This window comes from Gallus gallus, chromosome 18 (assembly GCF_016699485.2).
Source record: "Gallus gallus isolate bGalGal1 chromosome 18, bGalGal1.mat.broiler.GRCg7b, whole genome shotgun sequence".
Classification (NCBI taxonomy): Eukaryota; Metazoa; Chordata; class Aves; order Galliformes; family Phasianidae; genus Gallus; species Gallus gallus.
The window spans coordinates 2807438-2828831 of record NC_052549.1 but is presented as its reverse complement, the minus strand read 5'-3'; the positions used below and the strand labels follow the sequence as shown (position 1 = coordinate 2828831).

Genomic DNA, 21394 nt, shown 5'->3' with positions numbered 1-21394 from the left:
CTGTACCTGCGTGATCCCCGCCGCTGTGGGCGTGGGTGGGAGGGAGGCACGGAGGGAAAGCGAGGGCAGCGCGAGGGGTGGGCGTCGGGGGGAAACTCTTCTCCGAAAGAATGTGAGCGGCGATGCGTTGGCACAGCTGCCCGGGGAGGGTGCAGCTTCCCTCTGTAGGAGACACCTCGCTCACTCTCATCCATCGAATTAAATTATGGATGGCACACTGAGTTATTTAGTGCCCGCATTAAAGATGGATGGGCGCTGCCTTTTCGGGAACGCGCTGGCAGAGCGGCGGCGCTGAGGCAGGTGGGTGAGTGCTGCTGCTCCGTGCTCCGTCGGTTCCCGACATGAAAGCCGAGCGGAGAGCTCCGTGTTGCCCCCGAGCTGCGCTGTGCTTGCGGCGGTTTTGCTGTGCTCCAGCAGCGCGGCGCTCACCAGGCACCTGCAGCACCCCGAGGCACAGAGGGATCTGCAGCTCAGTGAACGCTGCGAGGTTATTTCAGGTGCTGGCGTGCTGAAAACACACGCTGAGGAGCTGCTGCGCTGGGGTAGAGCGAGGCAAGGATGGTGATGGGAGCGCTTCTGTAGGACTGGAGGCCCACTGTGCAGAGGTGATGGCAAAATTCGGGCTGGCACGGGGCTCTGATTGCAGCATCCCACTGCTGCACCGCTGGAGCCCTACAGCCACCTCCACCTGGCCCAGCGCTCAGTGCTGATGGCCCCACTCCGCAACAACGTGCTGCTGGAGCAGCGGGCAGTGCTGGGTCTACCTAACACAGCTGTCACTCAGTTTTGGATGAAATGGTTTGGTTTCCAAACCCCAGTATGAGTCTCATTTTCACCGCCGCTCTCTGAGTACCTTTCTCCCCTCCAGGGACTGCACCTCCACTCCATTTTAACATCACAGGGCTCTATCACAACAGAGCACAGCACGACCGCGTGCCCACGCATTGCTGCTGCTCTGCCTTGCTGCTGCTGCTGCTCCTCCTGCCGGGAACACAGCGGTGCAGGGGAGAGATGTCAGCAGCATATGCAGTGTGTGTGCAAACACAGCTGCTGGCACCGACACCTCTGGGCTTTGCTGATGTGATGGGAGCAGCTCTGCTTGCCTCTGCCACGCCGCTGGGTAAGAGTGCTCACCCCAAGCATCAGAGATCTCCATCGCCCACAGGGCTGTCCTCCATCACTGATGATAGTGTAATGCATGGAGTAGAATTGCTTTGCTGAAGTGAGAGTGACCTGTGGCTCCCAGGGAGCTGGCATGGCATGGCCCTGCCCTGCTGGGCTGCCCATCTACTGCTGGTGTGGGCTGGCATGGCTGCAACCCAGGCTGCTCCTGGCTGGGCAGACAGGACATGGGTCTCTGGGCTGCCTGCCTGGCTCCCACGCACAGCTCTGTTTTCATTCTCCTACACAAGCACAAATGTTTTGCCTGTCCATCCCACATTCCAGCGGTTTGATTCCTCCTTCCAAGCCACACTGAGCGCTGCTGCAGAGCTTGTAAAACCTGCTGGAGTGTTTACAGCTGCATAGCAACGAGCCTCGAATCCAGAGAAAAAAGAGGAAGGAATGACTTAATTCCTTTGCTCAAGACTCTGTTAATAAGAGCAGGGATATTTCAAGCAGAAGGAATAGGAGCTGCATGGTGTTTGATGGGCAACACGTGCACAGATACCCCCAGAGCAGAGGGATGTGCTATGAGCAGCAAACGTTTGTCGGGACATAGAAAGAATGATGAGCAATCCTACTTTTCAGTGCCTATTTCCCTCTGCCTACTGAAACGGCCAATAAAATCGATCTGTGTATGACAGTACCTAAATGAAATATTAGTTAGCTTAAGTCTCTGTAAGTCTTAACGTTAGGAATCCAACACTGTGAACAGTTTTCATTTATGACCCAACTCCCGCAGCCCATCAGTGCCTGCAAAGGAAATATTTCCTCCACTGGCATCACTTCACAGAGCGGCTGCCTGCGCTGATCTTTGAGCAAGCTGCACCAGCAGAGCTGCCAGTTGCAGCACTAGACGTGATATCAGGTACTCATGCTGGGACAAAACACGTATTTCATGCACGTTTGGAGCCCATTTGGAAAATGAGGGCAATGACCAGGAATTTGCATGTGTTTAGCTGGCACTGCTGGAAATAGCTGTGCTCTCACTCCTGGAAATCAGGCCTCTGAGCTTTAAATTGGGCACTGCAAAGGAAGAAGCCCCAAAGAGCCCGAATTCCTTTGAGGACACTGATTTCAATGCTTGACTCAAAGGAGTTTCGTAGTCAAACGGTTGAGCTGGAGCGGAGGGCTTTTTCCTTAATCAGGACCAGAGAAATTAAAATGAACACAGCAGACTGAATTTACACAACAAGTTATTCATTAAGGAGAGGGACAGAAAAGGATGGGGAGGAGAGGAGAGGGAGAGCACACACAAATGAGCGGCCATACGAACAAGAGCAGAGCGGGGGGCTGTCAGGGGAGTAACCAAACAGCAGTGCTGTAACAGCCTGGGAATGTCAGAAGTGGTGAATACTTCCACTCCAACCAACGTGGAATATGAAATTAGCCTCCCTGCTAAAAATCAGGCCTGTATGTTCAGTGCTAGAAAGGATACCCGGAGGATCCATTAAATTCATACCAGAGAGTAGAAAAATAGTATCTCCTCTAACAATGAAAGTGCTTTAAAAACCTCAGCTCTGAGAAGAAAGGACTTTGAGGGCTGGCTGAGGAAGCAGCAGCCCGGCAGCTCCTGTGTCAGTGTTAGGGACAGCCCGGGTACTTCCAGAGCAGGATGGCACCATCCGCACTCACGCTCACGATGTACTTGTTCCCAGGGCAGATCTTGAGACGGGTGATGTTGCCACTATGGCCCACTCCAATGTGAGTCACTGTCCCCTCGTTGTAGTCCCACATCTTCACCAGGTGGTCATCACCACCTGCATTGGGCACAAAGGAAGAGCCAAGGATTAGACAGAGCCCTGCTGCTGTCTGTTCCCAGCTGACAGGCAGAGAATAGTTGGGCATTCTTTGACTGAGGAAGGGTGGGATGTGCTGTCTTGTTATGGCAAAGCCTACTTCTGTTCAGCTGAAGCAGACAGGTGGTGGCCATGAGGCCACTCAGGCCCTGCACCAGCAGCTCACAGTAAGCTCTGAACAGCAATTGCTATCAGTGTAGCAGGCCGTCCAAAGGCCCTTCACCAGCAGTGCTAACGGGTTAACCTAAAGGAACTGAGGCTGGCACAAAGCCTGCTGGCTTAGCTCAGTGTGCACAATAGCATGGCTCCTAGGTGCTAGCAGTAGGCTCCCAGAAGAGATGTCACCACAGCTGGGAACGTGTGAGCCTGAGGCTGGATGGAGCCTGCAGCCATGTGAGCCAGGAAACTAACAGTGCCAGCAGGACACCTGCAAAAAAGCAGCCAAGTGCACTGCAAACACGATGAAAACAAATGAGGAGCAGGGCAGGGTGCAGCCTTGTGCTCCCTTGGGAACGTTCGAACCTTGTCTTCACCTCTAAATTACATCTTGCAAGACTGAACCATAGTATCTCCCAGGTCTGGATCACAGCCTCTTCCCAAGTATTTTTCTGCAGCAATTTGTTTTATTCAGTGTTTCTTTTATATTCTTTCTTACTTTACTGGGACTCGTTTCATTGCCCTGCTTTTCCTGGCCCTAATACAGCCTCTTTTCTATTTTCATCCACTCACTCACCTGTGACAAAGTATGCCCCATCTGATGTGATGTCCATCCCATTGATGGAACCTGATAGCGAGCCTTCCAAATCTCTGATTGCAGAGCCATCATACACTTCCCAGTATCCAATCTAGAGAGCGGACAAGAGATGAGAGTTCAGTTGAGCATAAACAGCACGAAGACGTCAGTGCTGTCCTACAAACATCTGCAGAAGTACAGGAGCTTCCCCAGGAAAGCTTCCCTAGCTGGCACAGCTTGGTCTGATGACAGTCTTGTGTGGTTATGCAACGTCCATAACCAGACGTTGTGTTCTGCAATGACTACCAACAGAATCCCCCTAGTTTTGCTTACCCTCCTGTCTGTCCCACTGGTGATCAGCTGGTATTCTTCAGGATGGTAACATACACACTTGAACAATGTGTTGGCCAGAATCATTTGTTTTCTTGTAAAACGCCTGCAAAACACCCCAGAACAAGAGAAAGCAATAAGGTCAAAGCCCCAACTTTGACTGCCTGAACTCTCTATGCTTGTTGTACATCAGATATCGTTCCACTTGACCACTAACAGGTGTTAGCATGAGTTCAGGGCTTCACGATACCTATTGGGGTCATCAGTTCTGCTCCCCACCATGGCTGTCTCGTGGGACTTTTGATCTGCTATCACATGAAATAAAGATTTTTAATCCAGAATGCTTTCTGTGTGCTATGCAAAATATGTCCTTGGCCCTAACACAGTACAGCACCAGAAGAGATCTGCAATGGCTTGTCAAGAATCGCAGTGCTGAAAAGCAGGGCCAGCAGGAATCATCGCCTGCTCCATCCCCTGGGCTGAACAGGATCTGATACAACAGAACAATTCGGGACCAACGCTTGTCTAAACTGCTCTGAAAGGTTTCCAGTGTTGGAAGGTTCCACCTTTCCTGACTGACTGATCTTTCTCTAAGGCTCTTTTCCCCCTCCTTCTCACCGTGTGGTGTCCCAAATAGGACACAGTGACCCAACGCAGACACTACCAGCACTTTAAGTACCTTGCAGTACCAACCCATCTCCTTACCCGATATCCCAGATGATACAGGTTCCATCAAGGCTGGCTGTGACACACTCTTTGTCATTCTTCTTAATCTTAATACAGGACACAGCAGAAATGTGCTCCTTCAGAACTCCTTCCAGTTTGCGAGTCTTCTCACCAATTGCCCAGACCCTCACCTGAAAATCAGCAGCAAAATTCAGCTCTGCACCATCCGGTTCTGTCTGAGCTCAGGAGAATGCCTACCACTTCCCCAAACCCTGCATTCCCCTTATAACTTGCGTGGCAATGGAATCTCAACAGGCTGCTCTCTATTTCTCTAGCTCTAAACGAATGCTTTGGTGAGCCCCACTCACCCACATTTCAGTTCACTCACTCCTCCATTGAGAATAAGCACCTAACCCATGCTGTATTTCCAGCAGTGTTTTAAGGATCGAAGAGCAAGGCTTCTGAAACTGAATTTGAAAAGCTACCTGGTACTTGCGGTACATATATCATGCCAGTAAGTAAATACAAAACAGCTCTTTAAATCTTTGATGTGGAATACATGCCTTGAAAGCATCTCTTTTCCCAGTGGAGGTAAGGGCAGCAATCTTTCCGCTCCGAGGACCTGATCCTTCACACCTTGCATTTGCTGTCCCATAAGTGCCAAACTTGGTGATATCAGTTTGCTTTTACATTTCACTGAGGTCAAATGCTAGTGCAAATTTAGTGTCGCACGCTGAGATCCAAAGCAGAGAACGTTAACCTTCCACGTTGTCAAGTCTGATGCTGAGTTACCTATGGGATCTGTATGTCCAATTCCTGCTGCCTAAATGATCAGAGCCTTCAGATACCTCAAGCAACCCCGGCCGTCAGAGCGTTCAGATGATTGATTCTGACAGAACCATTAGCATTTCAGAGCACTCCTTTGCCTTTTGAATGAATGCAGCAAATGCCCCCCTGCAGTTCTCATTTCTACTTAACCAACCTTCTAGCTTTAATTCTGTCCCAGCTGTCTTTTTCAATTCAGGGAGCAACTAACCACAGCCTGTGCCATTCTGTGTGCTCATACAGAATCTAGGTCTTCCATCTCCTGCATCCTCCAGCACTAATCATCCAAGGTACTTCACTGTGCTTTTATTAGTGAAGGGTTGAAGTGGCTCATCATCTCTAATGTCTTTATGCAGTGAGACAAGGCAGCGCTGCTGCTACCACTCTCTATCACTCTGCAGGAGAGCTGAGGCACAAGCTGATTTAGAAAGATGGGGATATTTGCCTGAGATCTGCAAGACCCAAGCTCAGTGCCTGGCTCTTCAAGGCTTCCTGTGCAATCTTCAGCGTGCACACTGCACACGACGAGCAGGGTACAGAAACAAGGCATTAAGAGCAGTTAAATCCATCAGGATGCACTCAGACGTCTGGTTCTGAGAGCACGCCAGACTGCAGGGAGGAAGTCCAAAGCAAAGCAAGAAACTGAACATAAGCCTTCCAGATCTATTTTAACGCATTTGAAAAAATGCTGATATGATTTAAAATTTAGGAAAAAATGGTGTCTCTTTTACAGATTGCAAAAGGCCACAATGAAAGGCAGTGCGTGGAGCAGCCAAAGTACACGGTGTTATTCTTTAACTGCTGGGATAATATTGCTGAAGTGCAACAAGTGATGCCTTCTGAGTTCTGTTCTTCGTGTTGGAATGTTTTCATAACGGTATGGGAAGTCAAGTTATTACAGTCTTCTGTTAACTTTACCACCCACGTCGGGTAATACCAACCCAAAGAATCAGGGAGTCACCCATAGACAGCACAGCCACAGAAAGTGAACGTTGTGCTGCTAACTGAATTGACACAGGTTGTATTTGACTGGATGAGGGCTCCCAGAGCCATGACAGAAAGCAGATCTGTGCTGGAGCACGGTGAGACGCAGGTTTGCAAACAATGACTAATGCAGATAAGCCAAACAGGGGGGAGAGATGAACAGAAAGGATGAAGAGCATGTTCTACATTAGAGTGATTTTGCAAGACTAACGTGCCAGAAGAAATCAGGGCAGCATTGTTTCATATGAAACCCTCTAAGTACAGGAGATTTGCACATATCAAAGCCTAATACTTCCAAACCCGGTCCTCTGCTCAACTGTGAGCTCCGAATAGCTCCCTTTCTGACTGAGCAGCTTCAGACAATTCCCGGGTCCTGTGCTGAGGCACAAAGCTGCTGTGGGTTTTCAAAGCAAGGAATTACCTGCCCTTCTCCTCCTCCACTAACGATGCGCTTGCAGTCACTGGTAGCAGCGATCGCTGTCACTCCCCGGCTGTGGGCATTGTTAATGACATACATTTCCCGGCCACTCTCAGGCATGAAGGCACGGATTTTTCCATCGTTCCAAGCTGATGAACAAAAAGAAACAGATTATGCAGGCACAGAGATGTTCCTCCTGCTATCGTTGCTTTCCATCACAAACAAACCCTCTTCTTATTATGTTCCTTTATACTGCGTAGCCTCGCATGAACTATTAAAATGTAATACCTTTTCTTGGTTCTGGCTGTGGGCAGACTGGTTTGGTAATAGCAGAGGGGCAGCATTGCTGCTCTGGAACTGCAGCAGTTCCTGTGTAGGCAACTTGCACATGGCAACAGGCAGCGAATTTATGCCGAAGTTCCTCTCCAGACATTATAGATTAATCTGCTCCATACATTGGTGTTAACATTTTAGGATTAGGTCTTTTGAATAAGGCCCAACGGAGCTCTGAGTTGCTGGAGATCACAGCCCAAGTAAGGAAGCTCACCTTGCCATAACCCCACAACTACAGCGCCAGGATCTGTGCTCTGTGAGCAGCATCCATTGGACCAACAGCAAGCAAAGAGGTCTGCGGGTCACAGCAATCACCTGCAGCAGCTCCCAGCCTATGCCTTTCTTCATTCTTACATACTGGTGACGTTCACTGCACTGGGTAACGCTTACAGACTGCACTCACCCATGGTCTGGGACTGCACGTTACCTGAAATGATGCTCTTGCCATCCCTCATGAACTCTATGGCGTAGCAGGTCATGTTGGGGATGACGATGCGGAGGAGCTCCCTGTGCTCTGGGGTGTGCCATACCCGAATGTCATCCTTGGAGCAGGTTGCAAACAAGTCTGAAGTCCCACTGGGGTGGTCAGAGAGAAGAGCTAATAAGAGGAGAACACAGCTTCTGCATCAGATCTTAACTCATCCCTTAAAGCTCTGCTGCTGATGTTCAGCTGTAATCTTCACAATAGGGGTCACATAGTTAAGACTGAAGGACCTTTACCACAAAGATTTCCCCTGGTTTGGCACCTGTGCACAGTGAATTTCAAATGGAGCCAGGTGAGCTCTCCCTGCTGTAGTGACGTTGGGATTTCCCAGAGGGAATCTCTAAAAACCTTCAAGTGCTGTATGCAGCAGAGAGCAAAGTGGGGGTAGAGGTGCTGACTGCCCAGGCTTGACATCAACAACCAACAGCAGCTTCACATTGTAAAGATGTCATTTTTTATCTTGCTTACAGGGTGATTCCTATTTAACATCGCTGAAGGCAATAGGGGAAATGGTAAAAGCCTGCTCATAGAATGGTTTGTATATAGGTTTGAATAAAAAAGACCTGCAATGTTTCAAAACCTGTGGGGCCGAATTCCTTGAAATAAGCTCTTAAAATAAGCAACAAACAAAAGGAGACACGTGGGCATGGCTTTATGCCACCACCACCGCTTTCTACAGGATGAGATTAACTCCATTTGGCATAAAGCGATCCATCAGTTATGCACAAAGACGACCAGACCACATCTCCTCTGGATGTGACAGAGAGTGAAATCCAGAGAGCACCGTATGCTTTTGTTCAGTCACCAGCAGGACAAATCAGGCCAGGGAAAATCGGCCCAGCAAAAGTGCAGCCTCTTTCAGGCCAAACTTGTGCAGGTGCTTTACGAAGCAGAACATCAGCAATGTAAGCATCCTGAAATAGACCACAACAGGGAAATTAAGCCTGCATTTCCTGCTCAGTGACAGGCGCTGCTCAAGAGCAGTTAACAAATAAGGTGTTTAAAACAGGCACGGAAAGATGTGGAACTGCAGTCCTCACACTCATCGCTAAAGCCTGCTCATCCACACACCTCTGTGACACAGATGTGCCAGCTGGGAATATTAGCATCAGATTACCCTAAAGCTCCAAATGATTTACTCACTGAATTAGGAGTAAGTGTGTTTTTCAGGCTGGTGACAAGGCGGGAGGGCATTCTGCACTTTCCCTGCACGCTGTGTTACACCTTGATGAGATCTGATCATTTGTGCCGTGCAAAGCAGCAATGCAACAACACCGTGCCCCGCATCAATGCTCTCTTTGGGATCAAGCTGCCCTTCTCTGCTTGGGGAGGAAACAACCGACTCCTGACCTTACCTGCAGCTCCCTTTTAGCCCGAAGCATCCCAGCCAGCTGTACTCACAAAGGGAACACGATGTCGTGAACAGCCTCGCTGTGGCAGGTGGTGATCAGCTCCTCTTTGAACGCCGTGTAGTTGACCCGGTAGATCTGGCACATTTTTGTCCCCACAAAGAACTGGTGGCCCTGACCTCTGCGTGTCAGCGAAGTGACACCGCCGTGAACCTGGATATTCCTGGTAAGAGAAGGCAGAATTAATTTACGTTTAAGTGCACCGAAATATCCCACAGTGAACAATGTTTCTGTTCAGCTTAGAACTGCTGGGAATGGTTCAATCTGTACAAAGCTTAGCTTTTTCTGAGCTGAAGTTGGCTATACAAGCAAGGTGCAATGACTAGCTGCAAGCCTCATCTTCAAATCACCTACTGAAAAGTGAAGCCTGCAGCTGTTTCATATGCAGAAAAGAGCCCCGCGAGCACTTTGAGACACGCCTGTGAGATCAGTGAGAGCACTTTGTGCAGCAAACACTCTTTAAATGGCAAATACTCATCTTCCTCAGGTGGTGAAACATGGTTTTGTGACATCAACAGCCCTGTCCCACTTTACATCAGTTTGGGATCTGACTCCTAATGCCTACGAGGAAACAACGGCCATTTGAAATGAACTATGAGTAGGGCAGTCTTACACAGAAGCACACAGAAATTCCCAATTTGCTTCAAATTCATTATGCTGCAAACGTAACACCTAGTTTAAGAACACCTATTTTGTCTGTTGGATTGAAAAAAAACCTGAGGTTTATTTGGGTTGTGCCATTCCATAGGAAGGACTGGTCCTTACTGCACGGCCCTTTGGGGAGCCATCATCTCTACCCTTCCGATCCCCCCATCTGCAGACTCACTTCATCACTCTGTAGTTTGAGCCTTTACAGAGTGCTACGGTCCCTTCTCCGGTGCCAATTATTACATCTCCTGTCTTCAGCAAGAGCAACGCCGTGACTCCCTAGGAGAGAAGGGGATTAAAACACAACTGGATGGAAGCAGTTGCAAACACAGCCACGCTGAATGGAGTCTTAATGATGCTCCCTATGGTGGTGTCCACATCACTCAAATATGGCTTTCTCAGTACTCTTCAACCAATTTAGGCCAAAAAGGGGTTCTCTGGAGGGAACGGGAAGAAAGGAGTTATTAATTACAGGTATATATGAACATCTACAGTGGGAGTGTTTAAGGAGCAGGTAAACAGCATCAGAATGAAGCCCTCCATGCAGTTGGGACCACATAGGAACTTACACATCCTTACCTTGCTCCAGCAAGCAATATACACATTTTATACCAGTGCCTCCCCTTTGCCTTCCAGTGGTTCTTTGTAGATAAAGAACAGAAGGATGAAAACAACAGAAGATGAAACTCCGCCTAAGCACCCTTTGGCAAAGCTGCTCTTAGGATGCATCCCCTGCATTCCAGGCCCCTCTCGCTGTCTGAAGCATCCCGTGCCACCTCACACACACCACTAACAGAACACACTTGTGGCAGGAAGGCTTTGGAAATCAGTCAGCCCATCAACACGGGTCTGCTGTTAGCTAAGATGAGCAAACCAACAGCGGGTCAGCCATTAGGAAAAGCAGAAGTGCTTTTCCAACAGCTGAAGTACCACACCGCAGTCGGAAGGGAATCAGTCCCCAGTCGTGCCACGTTTCCAGCCTCACAAAGTCAGCCTGCTGCTGTTCTGCTCCACCTCAGGTACTGCTGGTCTTCCATACATCGACAACAGATTCATTGCTGACAGTCGAAAACTGGCTGCAAAAGGGGTGAGAGCACTTCTCTGGGGTCAGATCTTGTTGTTCTCACTCAGCAAAACATTCTGGGGGGAAACAGGGGGGAAATAGAAAGGAAAGAAAACAAAGGAGCCTTATGCCGCAAAAACATGGACTGAAACCCAAGTTCTATTGCAAAGCAACACATACAGGATGCAACTGCACAGCGTTATGATGTTTTCCTTTAAGTCCAAGCTCATAGAGCTCTGTGAACACAACTTCTGACTGGTGGGGTTTCTTCTGGATAAAGAATCCCGGAGCTTGGTGTCATCACAGCAAAAAGAAGTGGATTCTCAAAGCAGAACTGACAAGTAAATCACAATAATGATGCATTTATACTTTAGGAAGGAGTCATTGCCATGTGCTTGACCTCTGAATTTTGAGCATGCACAGGAGCCAGCATTTGAGATCCAAGCAGTAGCATCCAGCTCCTGTTCTCTTCCCTCATTAATCTGGCCCATCCCTGGTGCATTTCAGGATTGCACACTGCAGGGTGTTCAGAAGGATGAAAGCCAGGAAGCGTCCATTTTCTCTGTGGAAGGGAATGAAGCTCTAAGGAACGCAAGAAAGAAATCAAGACAGAGGAGAAAACAGAAGTGACATTGGAGCTATTTAGAGGTCAATGCTATTAGAAAAGATGCTGCAAAAGCTACTGCTGAATGTGAAGAGATTACTTTGGTTCTGTTACCCAAACGAACAGAAGCAAGTGATGTTTCCTTGCTTCTATTTTTTGGTGGAAAAAGAAATTACACACCTATATGGAGACAGCTGCTCTTAAAAAAGATCAATTCCTTATCCTCCATAACATCCCCAAGGCTTTTTGGTTGTTTCTGCCCGGCGTTCCAGCAGCCCTGTGCCTGTGCTGCAGGTTGGGCACTGCACAACCTTGGGATCAGCCCCGTGTGCATCACAGGGAACAAAATCCCAACCAACTGGCATCCAAACAATCCTGACTTATAACTTACACTGGCTGCAGTGATTGGTGAGCCTGCCTCCAGCAGCAGCAGCCCACCGCTGTCACGGCCATGGCTGGAAGGCACTGCATGCTGTGCTCCCACATCTCTGCCAGGCAGGGAGCCAGGTTTCATGCAAACCTTCTTTGCTTAAGCACGGGGACAAAGGGAGTGTTTTTAATTAAAAATACGACCCACAAGCAGAGCTTTGCAAAATCTCTGACGGGGCATTGGCAGCGCTGTACAAAGCCCTGCTATCCCAGGGCCTTTGGACCCACTGTTCTGCAGTATGTTCTGTTACAGGCTGCCATCTCCTATGTGTGCCCTGCGGGTTTAGCACTACGGCTGGTGGCAGCCTTGCAAATCACACCTGTGAGTCCACAGTTGACCTGATTACTGCTTTCTGCTTGCTGCTAATTAGGGTTCTTACAGCACTGCCAACGCCACTTTGAGACTTAGCAGGTATCTCTTTGGTTCTTCTACAGTGGGAGGGAAGCAGGTGTTATCAAGAAAAAAAGGAACGCCTGAAAGTGACCAGGATTTGTTGTGAAGCTCTCAAAATCAGAGTTTGATTTCAGCCTGCGTTTAGTAACTGGGCTTCTTCCCTGCTCAGGCTGCTCCTGGAGCCCCCACAAGTACCCAGCTCTGGGAGGTGCTCTTGTTATCCACCATGTCGAGCAGCTCACATTAATGATGCAGCAAGTACTGTGTTTTATAATACTGACAGTCCTTTTGTAGGTGAAATGCACAGGGTAACCTAGGTTAAAAATACCTCCGTTCATTATTTACCTCTTACAGAAGGCAACCACTGCTTTGAAGTGTGATGATAAATAGAGACACCAGCAAAACGCAGCCCGTGTGTTCCCCCCGCAGGGATATTTGCTCTTTGTCCCACTCTGATCTCTTGCAGAGTTCTCAGGTGCTCTGTGAAACCCAGTGCACCTGGTTCAAATATTTCGTTGACAGTGCAAAATATTCAGCTATTGCTGACAATCCATTTGCAGTCCCACATCCCTCTGTATGTGAGTGGTTGCCCTACAGCTCCTCCAGCCTCAGGTGGGGATACTGCAAGAAGTGGGAAAACTGTATTAGCAGAGGACAGAAACGCGCTGAACTCCACTGAGATGTGAAACAAGTTGCTTCAAATGTGCCACTCCTCTTCAAAACAGAAACAAAGACAGCTTCAGACCACGTCTAAACAGTAAACACGTCCTTACAGATCTGAAGGCAACGCTCCTCTAAGATCAGCCAAAGCTGTTTTCAATAAACACCTCCCCCTCACCGAGGCAGCAGCTGAGCTCCCTCTTTAAAGGCACGCTCACTGGGGGGTTACTCCAGGATAGGGTTTCAGGGTATGCCACTGTCTTGTAGTTCCCTGGTGATGCTGTTGCCAAGGCTTGCAGGGATGCCCATGTCCACATACATACAGCTTCAGAGGGGGAACTGCAACAGAGCCACGAGAATGGTTCCAAAGGAGGGAGGCAGCTCCAAATCTTTGGTGCCAGAATGTGCCACAGATAAAGGCACATCTCTGCAGAACACACAGCTCTGCAGAAAAACACATCACTTCTCCTAGGTTTAGCAGTTCGATGCGCTACATTCTGTGAGAACAAGGATGTGGACGCTTTTGTTTTGATAAATGCTGTGTTTTCTACTTGAAAAAAAACCAAACGCCTGTATAAATACTCTTCTGATGTTGAAGGCTGTGCTACAATTGGAAATCCCTGTCATAGAACATTACAGCTCTGGTGTACAGACAGGGCTTGCTGACAGCGTAGTGACAGCGTACGATTTGTGTGCAGGGATGTGCACCGGGTGTGTAGAAGGGGGGGTCACAGCATGCAGCCAGGAAGGGAGAACGGGAAGTGTGAGGGTGGGTCTGAGAGCAGCTGGAGATAAAAAAGCACCAGCACACCCTCACCGGCTGATACAACACTGGCTTGTATGATGAATCTCCCATTTTACACTGCATTGGTAAGAGCCGTGGAAGAGAGCAGAAAGGAAATGAGCAAAGGAGCACCTGGCAGGAGAGCCTACGAGCACCAAACAGGCACCATCATTTTGAGTAACGTGGCAGAGGAGGATGCTGGATGGAAACGGCAAATAGCCCTGCAAGGTGGATGTCTTCCTGCCTCTCCCCCTGCCAAAACACGCACGGTTCCTCTCACCCAGCTGCCACTACCTACCATGTATAAAACAAAATGTAAGCTGGATTATTGCCTGGTAGCTCAGGTCTCATCCGCAGGGCTGGCAGACAGCTGTGACATCCGTTGTGGGATCTTACCTCCTCCCTAGCATCCTGTCAGCCTCCTGCATGCTGAAAGGTCTTGTTTTTCTTCAGCTTTTCACTATTACAAGCAATGCCAGCTGAAGCTAGCGATACTCCAAAGCTCTTCTTAATATAGATGGGGATATGGTCTGGCTTTGAGCCTCTGCTTTTCACTAAGAGGCCCTGGGCTGTCCTTCGACTTCCAAACTGCACAGCCTCCTGCGAACAACCCCAGCTGATTGCTTCTTCAGTGGTATATCTTCTCAAAGGTATATCTTCTGTGAGGGTTTGTTTCAAAGGCATTTGGCACCTTTCCCTCACTCCAGAAGGCAAGGGAGCTCAGATTGCTGTGTGGCTGCAGCCAGGTGCTCCACGCTGTACGTGTAATACTAGACAGAGGAGTGAAATCATGCCTACATTTAAAAAAGGGAAGGGATATTCAATCAATTCAACCTCAGCCAGGACATGGGAACACCACGGATGCAAAACACTGCAGGATGACTGCTGGAGGACTATTGTAACACCGTGCTGCATAGGTGCATCCACAAGAGCTCTAATGTGCATTAGAAATCATAAGTGTGATGATTATCAGGAAAACAAAATGCATACATTCTTGTCACTTAACATGCACACTGAATTAAACTGCTTCCATTCCTACAATGCAAGGGGGAAAACCAAGTGTGATGACTTCTCCAAGCTTCTGGAATAGATAGATAAACAGTGAGTGTATTGAAAGACCTCACTGGCTCCAAGTGATCCCAGAGAGGTGGGCATGCACTCGTAATGCAAGAAGCACTGCACTGTGACTGGGTACGTCTGTATGTCTGTATGACTGGGTTCGTATGTACATGTGTGAAAAGCTAAGATCAGGAGGTCTGGAGAAGCGAGTCCAGAGCAGCTTTTTGTTTGGGAATTACTGATGATTTTTCCTCAGACTTTCTGTCAGACTCGTGCTTCTCCTCCAACCAGGTCTGCTCCTTCCTAGGACAGTTTTTCTAGCAGTACATGCAGCACTTCCATCTCTATTGCTTCCCTCACTGCTCACTGAGTTTCATGGGTTTTAATAGAATCATAAAATACATCCAGCCTCGTGCAAGAAAATGTTTCAGGAAAGTGTGTGAATTCCACAGGTATCATCCTATCCACCAAAAAGCCACAAACACAGCAACAAATAAAGGGAAATCGAGAGCAAGCGTTCTAGCTGTTGCCAATTGTTTCTCATTACAACTCCCTGCCAACAAAAGGCCAAAAGCTCCTCCTCCAGAAGACATTCCTGTCTGTGGATCATTACACAGAGATCTGCAAGTCCCAACTGCGGACAAACAAAGAAGCTTTGTTGAAGGGACCTTGAGGTTAGGAGGCTGAGCTCCCAGAACTCAAAAAGCAACAGAGCCAATGTATGCTGCACAATCTTTTTGTTTTTCTTTTTGTCCCAACTGTGCATAAGCACTGTAATAAACTCTTTAATTATGTTATCTACAGTGCTGTTTTCAGTAAGACCTCTGCCTCATGAGTGGGGAAGCTGAAGCTATTGCAGAGAGGTGGACATAAGGGGTGTAATGTAATAACGTGTGATGGGAGACCACAGATAACAGCAATGAACAAGGAAAGAGCACAGATCACGTTTTAGCTGAGAAACCTTAATGTGGTCCAGAAGAACTGAATTCTAGATAGCAGCCTCTGCCAGAACTCTTTGCAATGCTGAGCGAGTCATTTCAATAGATTCTTCCAAGCAGAACCTAATAGTGTATTCCACAGGTGCCAACACAGGCTCTGGGGACTGACTTCAAAAGTATGGAGCACTGAAATCTGCAAATATTGTCAATTGGAGCCCTGCCTGTGAGCACAGAAAGCCACGTAATGTCAAGTGCTGTGGGAAAAGGGGAAAGGCCAAACCTCTCAAAACAGGAGCCAAAAATAAGCAATTTTTACACTTTCATTTCTCAGTAGTGCCACAGAAATCCCAGCAAAGCCTGCTGGGATCCCCCAAACCGAACCATTCAAACCAAGCTGTGATGTTAGCACTCCGTATGGTGAGCCTGGTGCATGTTAGCCTCATTGCTTTAAATTCAGTACTGGATAGCTGGCTATCAGCTAAGTGCCATGATGGAGACGAGTGCTCAGAGAGGACCCACAGACCAGCTGGGATTGGGAGGAACCGCAGGAGCTCATCCAGCCCAGCCCCCCCTGCCCAAAGCAGGGTCAACAGGAGCACTGAGAGATGGAACTAAAAGGCTACAAAGAAATTCTGCCCTATAAATCCTTCCCCAAGTTACTGACAGACGGGGATGCTTAGCATCACTTGTGAATTTTCACCGTATTTTCAATACAAAGAAGCATGCTGCCTCTTGCAGTGGTGCTGCTGACTGATCACGGGGCCCTGCTGTAAATAACAGGGCTCCCAAACTTCCCCAGCCGCAGGTGCTGTTTTTCAGCTGAATCCATTCTTGACCCACTCCAACCCGCACGTAATTCTGCTGGCACAGCTGTGACCCCAGGGCCCTCTGGTTGCACTACAGGAACCACACAAACAGGACAGAGGCGATTCTCTCCCCTCCGCTTTTCTCTCCAGTTTGCCTTCACTCTGGTCCGTGCTCCTCTGCAGTTGTGCTCCCATTCTGTTTTCTTCTCAATGACTCACAGTGCTCCCCTCACCTGAATACCCACTATGTCACACCCACCCACAATGACTCCCATTCCACTCCTCCTCTGTGAATGAGGTGACTCTGTGCATCAGCTTCCTAATGGTTCTCCTGGAGGCTGTCCCAATTTCGGTCACTAATGAAGAGGAGGATAAGGAAAAGGATTCAAGTGACAGAGCTTCTACTCACCAATGAAAACTTCTTTTGAGGCCCAAAATCAGTCATCAGCTTGTTCCTCGTGTTCACTTTCAGGACATCACCAGTTGATGTGCCAACGTAAAAATAATTATCATCATCTGCTATCTATAAGGAAGAGTGAAGAAAGAAGTTGTGGTCCAGATACAGAGGCTCTTGTCCCAAAACCAAACTCAGTGCTGCCTAAATAGCTTTATTTCAGCGGGTTGCCAGGATTTACCCTGAGGGCACACAGGCAGTGCTCCCACATCAGCACTCACAAGGATCTGTAACACTGCTCTGTGTAAAATGCTTTCCAAGCAAATACTTTGAAGCAAAAGTTGAATTCTCTTGAGCTTCTGACTGAAGTGCATGCTGCTGCTTTTCAGAAGCACTCAAAAGACGTCTCCCAGGATAAAGAACCTGTGGAAGACCATCTGCCACGAGCCAGCATGTAGCAACCACAGCGCCATCATGTAGTTATAATCACCATTTTTAGCATCACTAGAAAAGCTCAGAGCCTTTCTCTGCTCTGCAAGAGAGCTGCTTGGTTCAGCCAAACCGTTTTGGCTGATGCACACCTGAAGGCTTGTGATCACTCTTCTCAGCTGCCCTGTCTGGCATTCAGTTGGTCGGAGTTTTCTGTTTGGTAGATCCAATTCCCATACTCGAATGGTCTCACTGCAGGGAAGCACAGAGGAAACCCAAATCCGTGTATGGAATCGATGCCAGAGATATCTCAGCTCAATCATTACTGGGAGAATGAGACAACCTTTGTAAGGTCATCTTATTCTGAAATTTTGATCAGGAGGAAGAAGAGCAATACCAGAGCAAACCTTTGTCTTTTCTGCTGTCTCTTATGGTAACTTTTTTTTTCCAGATAAGTCAAAAATCTTAAAGGCTCAGCAAAAATTCATACCAGAATTATGGGGAAGGCAGGTAACAACCTGGATATTAATCCCCCAAAGAGACATGCACAGTGGGAGCCCTGCTTTTAGAGCAGGAAACGAGCAGCACCAGACACTTTCAGCTATTTGCTAGCACAGTTTGACTTAGTTTGACAACTGTGTTTGACAACTAAGAACCGATACAGGACCTTAACACAGTCACCCTTATATTTCACAGTGGTACAGATGCAAAGACCAGCACTTACAAGAGCAACTGCGGCCAAGGGCATCTAAGCCTTGCCCTGATTTAAGGGAGCTGCAGGACCTTGGCAAGTTTCAAAGCCAGGTTGGATACGTGGGGGCTGTCTGAAATCCATGGGAAATGTGACCTGTTGTAACAACTTGTGGTACAGACCAGAGCCCAATTGTACATTGCATCTGCCAAGAGTAGGAGAAGATCTGACAATCCCCGAGATATCATTCTCCTTACATGAATAAGGCACTGTCCAGAGCTGTTCATTGGCTGCTTTTCTTGTGTAGACACTGGGAACGAAATACATTAAGGACTGCAGAGGGAATGCTGAGCAAAATCCCTGCTATAAAGAACAGAAATTAAGCATGCTGGTCCGTGTGAGCTGCTCTGAAAGCGTGCTCTTATGTGGAGGACAAGGAAAAATGCTTTAAAGAGACAAGCTGCTGGTTATTCATGAGCCCATTGAGATGAGAAGAAAAAACCCATGAGCACAATGATGCTTAATATTCCTCCTATTTAAGTAAAGGCTCTGAAAAAGGAGATGGATCCATGGGTTTGTTCCTCATAGGGGTTCTAGCAGTAAGCACAGCCTTACCTTCCAGCAGTGACAAACATCTCATCTCTGCACGCAGAGCACTCCACGATGGTCACATTGCCCGCACTCCGGGCCGAGGCAGGGCTGCCACACACAGCCTCCCTCTTCGAGACATTCCACACAACCACACTGCAAAGGAAGGGCTTTAAAATACTTTGCTTTTTAATGTTACTTAAAAACTTACCAGAAAAAAAAAAACAAAAAACCAAGAACTTTTCTTCCTGCAGTCTGTTCCCAAAAGGATAAGCACTAAAGGCTGCTTTCCTGCAGTTTGTTCCCGAAAGATAAGCACTAAAAGTCACCTTGTAGGCAGTTTATTCAAGAAAAGCCTTCACACGAATACATGGAATGGAGGCTTTTGTCTCTTGTTGAGGAGGTGGGGATGTGCGTTTGTTGCATTCCTCCTCCTGAGCAAGAGTCGAATCCTATCTCACATAGGATCTCATTTAAAATAGCCTTCTATTCCACTTGCAGTTCTTCAGGGCCGTACAGCCATGCACTTGTTGTATCATTCCTGTGTGACAAAGCCAACTTCAGAATGAGCTGCTCCACTCATCTTTCCATGCCCTACACACTGGTGTGCCAACCCAGCCTCCCTCACATGGGATACCCTAAAGAGATGTCATCAGAGTGCCAGAAGGAGCACTGAGTATCCCCTTAGCACGCCCTTCAGTGCCCTGGCTTGGCAGGATTCGTGCCTCAGGAAGGGGAAACCTTTACCTGCCATCATCCCGGCCTCCCAGTGACACGAGATAAAGGTCGTTTGGAGAGAATGCCAGTCCTTCAATTTTACCCTTATGCAGTGACAGTCGGGCAAGCAACTCCTTCTTCTGGAAATCCCATAGAATGATGTCTGCCTGCAGCCCAAAGCAGAAGTCAGAGCCAGAGCATTAGCTGTGCCATGCTGAAGAGCTCTGATAGGAAGGGAATTTCTCAGAAGCAGCCCAGCAGAAGGTCAGCTTATTTCAGCCCAGTGCACTGCAATGGGGACATGCTTCACATTGGGTGCTGTACAAAGCATTGCTCCAATTACCAGCTACGAAGCTCTGATTCATTCCAGAATCAATGTTTACTACATGACACCAATTTTGGAAGAGTATTTGACTGAGATTTTAAAGTGCTGAAAAAGCAAATACCTGATTCCTTCCCACTGCAATAACTGATTCCTCCCCACTGCAACAGCTGATTCCTTCCCACTGCAACAGCTGATTCCTCCCCACTGCCTCAGGCTCTTCTCAAATAAGCATTAAAAAATTAAACCATTAACAACTTTAAACGTGGCAGCATTTACTAATTAACGTCTAATGCGATTTAGGCTGCCACGTATCCCCAGCACTTTCAATAAAGAGGACCAGGACTAAGAAATCCCTCAATCTCGTTACCCTGATCCTAGGGAGAGTGTCTCATGCTATGCCAAAATATAAAGGCACATCCACCATCAGAGCAGCCACAATCCCCTATTCTTGGCAGTGCCCTCCTATTACAGACATTTTTTTTCCAGCAAAATCAAGAACAAGTAAAAAGTACTCTTGCTCCTTGGCAAGAACTCCACGTTTCTGGTCAGTGTAACGTGGTTAAACATTGGGGGTTATCCACCTTGAAGCCCATGAAGGTGACTTGTCCAGAAGCAACGTAGTTCCCACTTCTTGACACGACGACGCAGGAGACGTTGTTGGTGTGGCCGTGCAGGAAGGTTTGCTTCTTGCTGGCCAGGTCCTGGATAACCACGGTGCATCCCAGCGGGTACAGGAGGTGCTTGTTGTCAGGGTGACAGATCAGGCCCGCGGCAACGTGTCCTGCCCAAGGGACAAAGCACAAGGCATGCTGACTGTCGGCACCCTGGGACTGCAGGCGGATTTCCTGACCACCCTTCCCCAAGCTCTCACCCTTCACAATGAGGGCAAAACCAAGAGGCTCCCGGCTCCCACCCGGAGCAGCACAACCCCATGTGCAATTCCGGGGTGCCTTTTACGGAGGTTGGGCCGTGCTTCCCATTGCCGCCAGGAGATCCACCCAGCCCTGAGCACTGAGCCCTCCATCACAGCACGTCCTGCACGAGCAGCTGCTGATCTGTGAAGGCCGCATCACCGCTCCGTGCTGCACATCTCCCAAGAAGTTGGGCGGCTGCAGAGCCCAATTATGGACCCCTCTGCCAAGCCACAGGGCTGCTCCCGTGCGCGTTGTGCAAGAGGATTCGGTTTCATTCTGAAACGGAGCTTCTCTCACTCCAGTGAGCTGGGCAATTAGACATGCATAAGCAGCCAATCCCTCTATTCAGCCTGAATTTGCTTGCTCTGAAGCCCGTATCTCTTCTCCCTGAGCTCCTGCCCCCAGACAGGGACGTACAGCACAGCTCAGCTCCTGGCCAGGCACCCATATGGCCACTGCCCCCCAACCTGCCCCACTGTGGCCCCCAGCTGCCCCACAGCCCCTCCACCTGCGCCCACGGTGCCTCTTTTCCCCCTCCAGCTGCCCCAAACTGCTCCATACCCCCCTTAGCTGCCCCTATAGTCCCCCAGAGGTAATGCCGGTACCGTTGAAGCCGATGGCCGCCTGCAGCTCCAACCCCCCCGCCGCCCTCTCCTCCGGCGTCGCCGTCGCCATCACCACCGCTTCACGATGGCGTCGCGGGCGCCATGGCAACAGCGCCTGCGCGCTGCGCCCGGCCGGCAGGGGGCGCTGTGCTGCGGGGCCGTGGGCGGGGTGAGTAACCGCCTCAGGGCAGCGCCGGGCCCCGA

At 48.8% G+C, this 21394-nt stretch overlaps 1 protein-coding gene across 1 annotated transcript; it reads right to left on the bottom strand.

Annotated features, from left to right (window-relative positions):
- Nucleotides 1-2344: 2344 nt before the first annotated feature.
- CFAP52 (cilia and flagella associated protein 52) lies at nt 2345-21280 on the bottom strand. The gene is made up of 14 exons (XM_415591.6): nt 21191-21280; nt 20253-20452; nt 19377-19513; nt 18657-18785; nt 17503-17602; nt 16937-17050; nt 9969-10069; nt 9135-9305; nt 7677-7825; nt 6920-7065; nt 4729-4880; nt 4027-4129; nt 3694-3805; nt 2345-2921 (listed from the first exon to the last, which is right to left on the bottom strand). The coding sequence occupies exons 1-14, from the start codon at nt 21258-21260 to the stop codon at nt 2746-2748; spliced, it is 1860 nt and encodes a 619-aa protein (XP_415591.3). The 5' UTR covers nt 21261-21280; the 3' UTR covers nt 2345-2745.
- Nucleotides 21281-21394: the final 114 nt, after the last annotated feature.

Coding starts and splice junctions, on each gene's coding strand:
- CFAP52 (XM_415591.6), bottom strand. CDS start 21,260: ATGGCGACGGCGACGCCGGAGGAGAGGGCGGCGGGGGGGTTGGAGCTG. Junction 7,826..9,134: donor CACGACATCGTGTTCCCTTT/GTGAGTACAGCT, acceptor TGACCACCCCAG/TGGGACTTCAGACTTGTTTG. Junction 4,881..6,919: donor GTGGAGGAGGAGAAGGGCAG/GTAATTCCTTGC, acceptor GCTGATTTTCAG/GTGAGGGTCTGGGCAATTGG.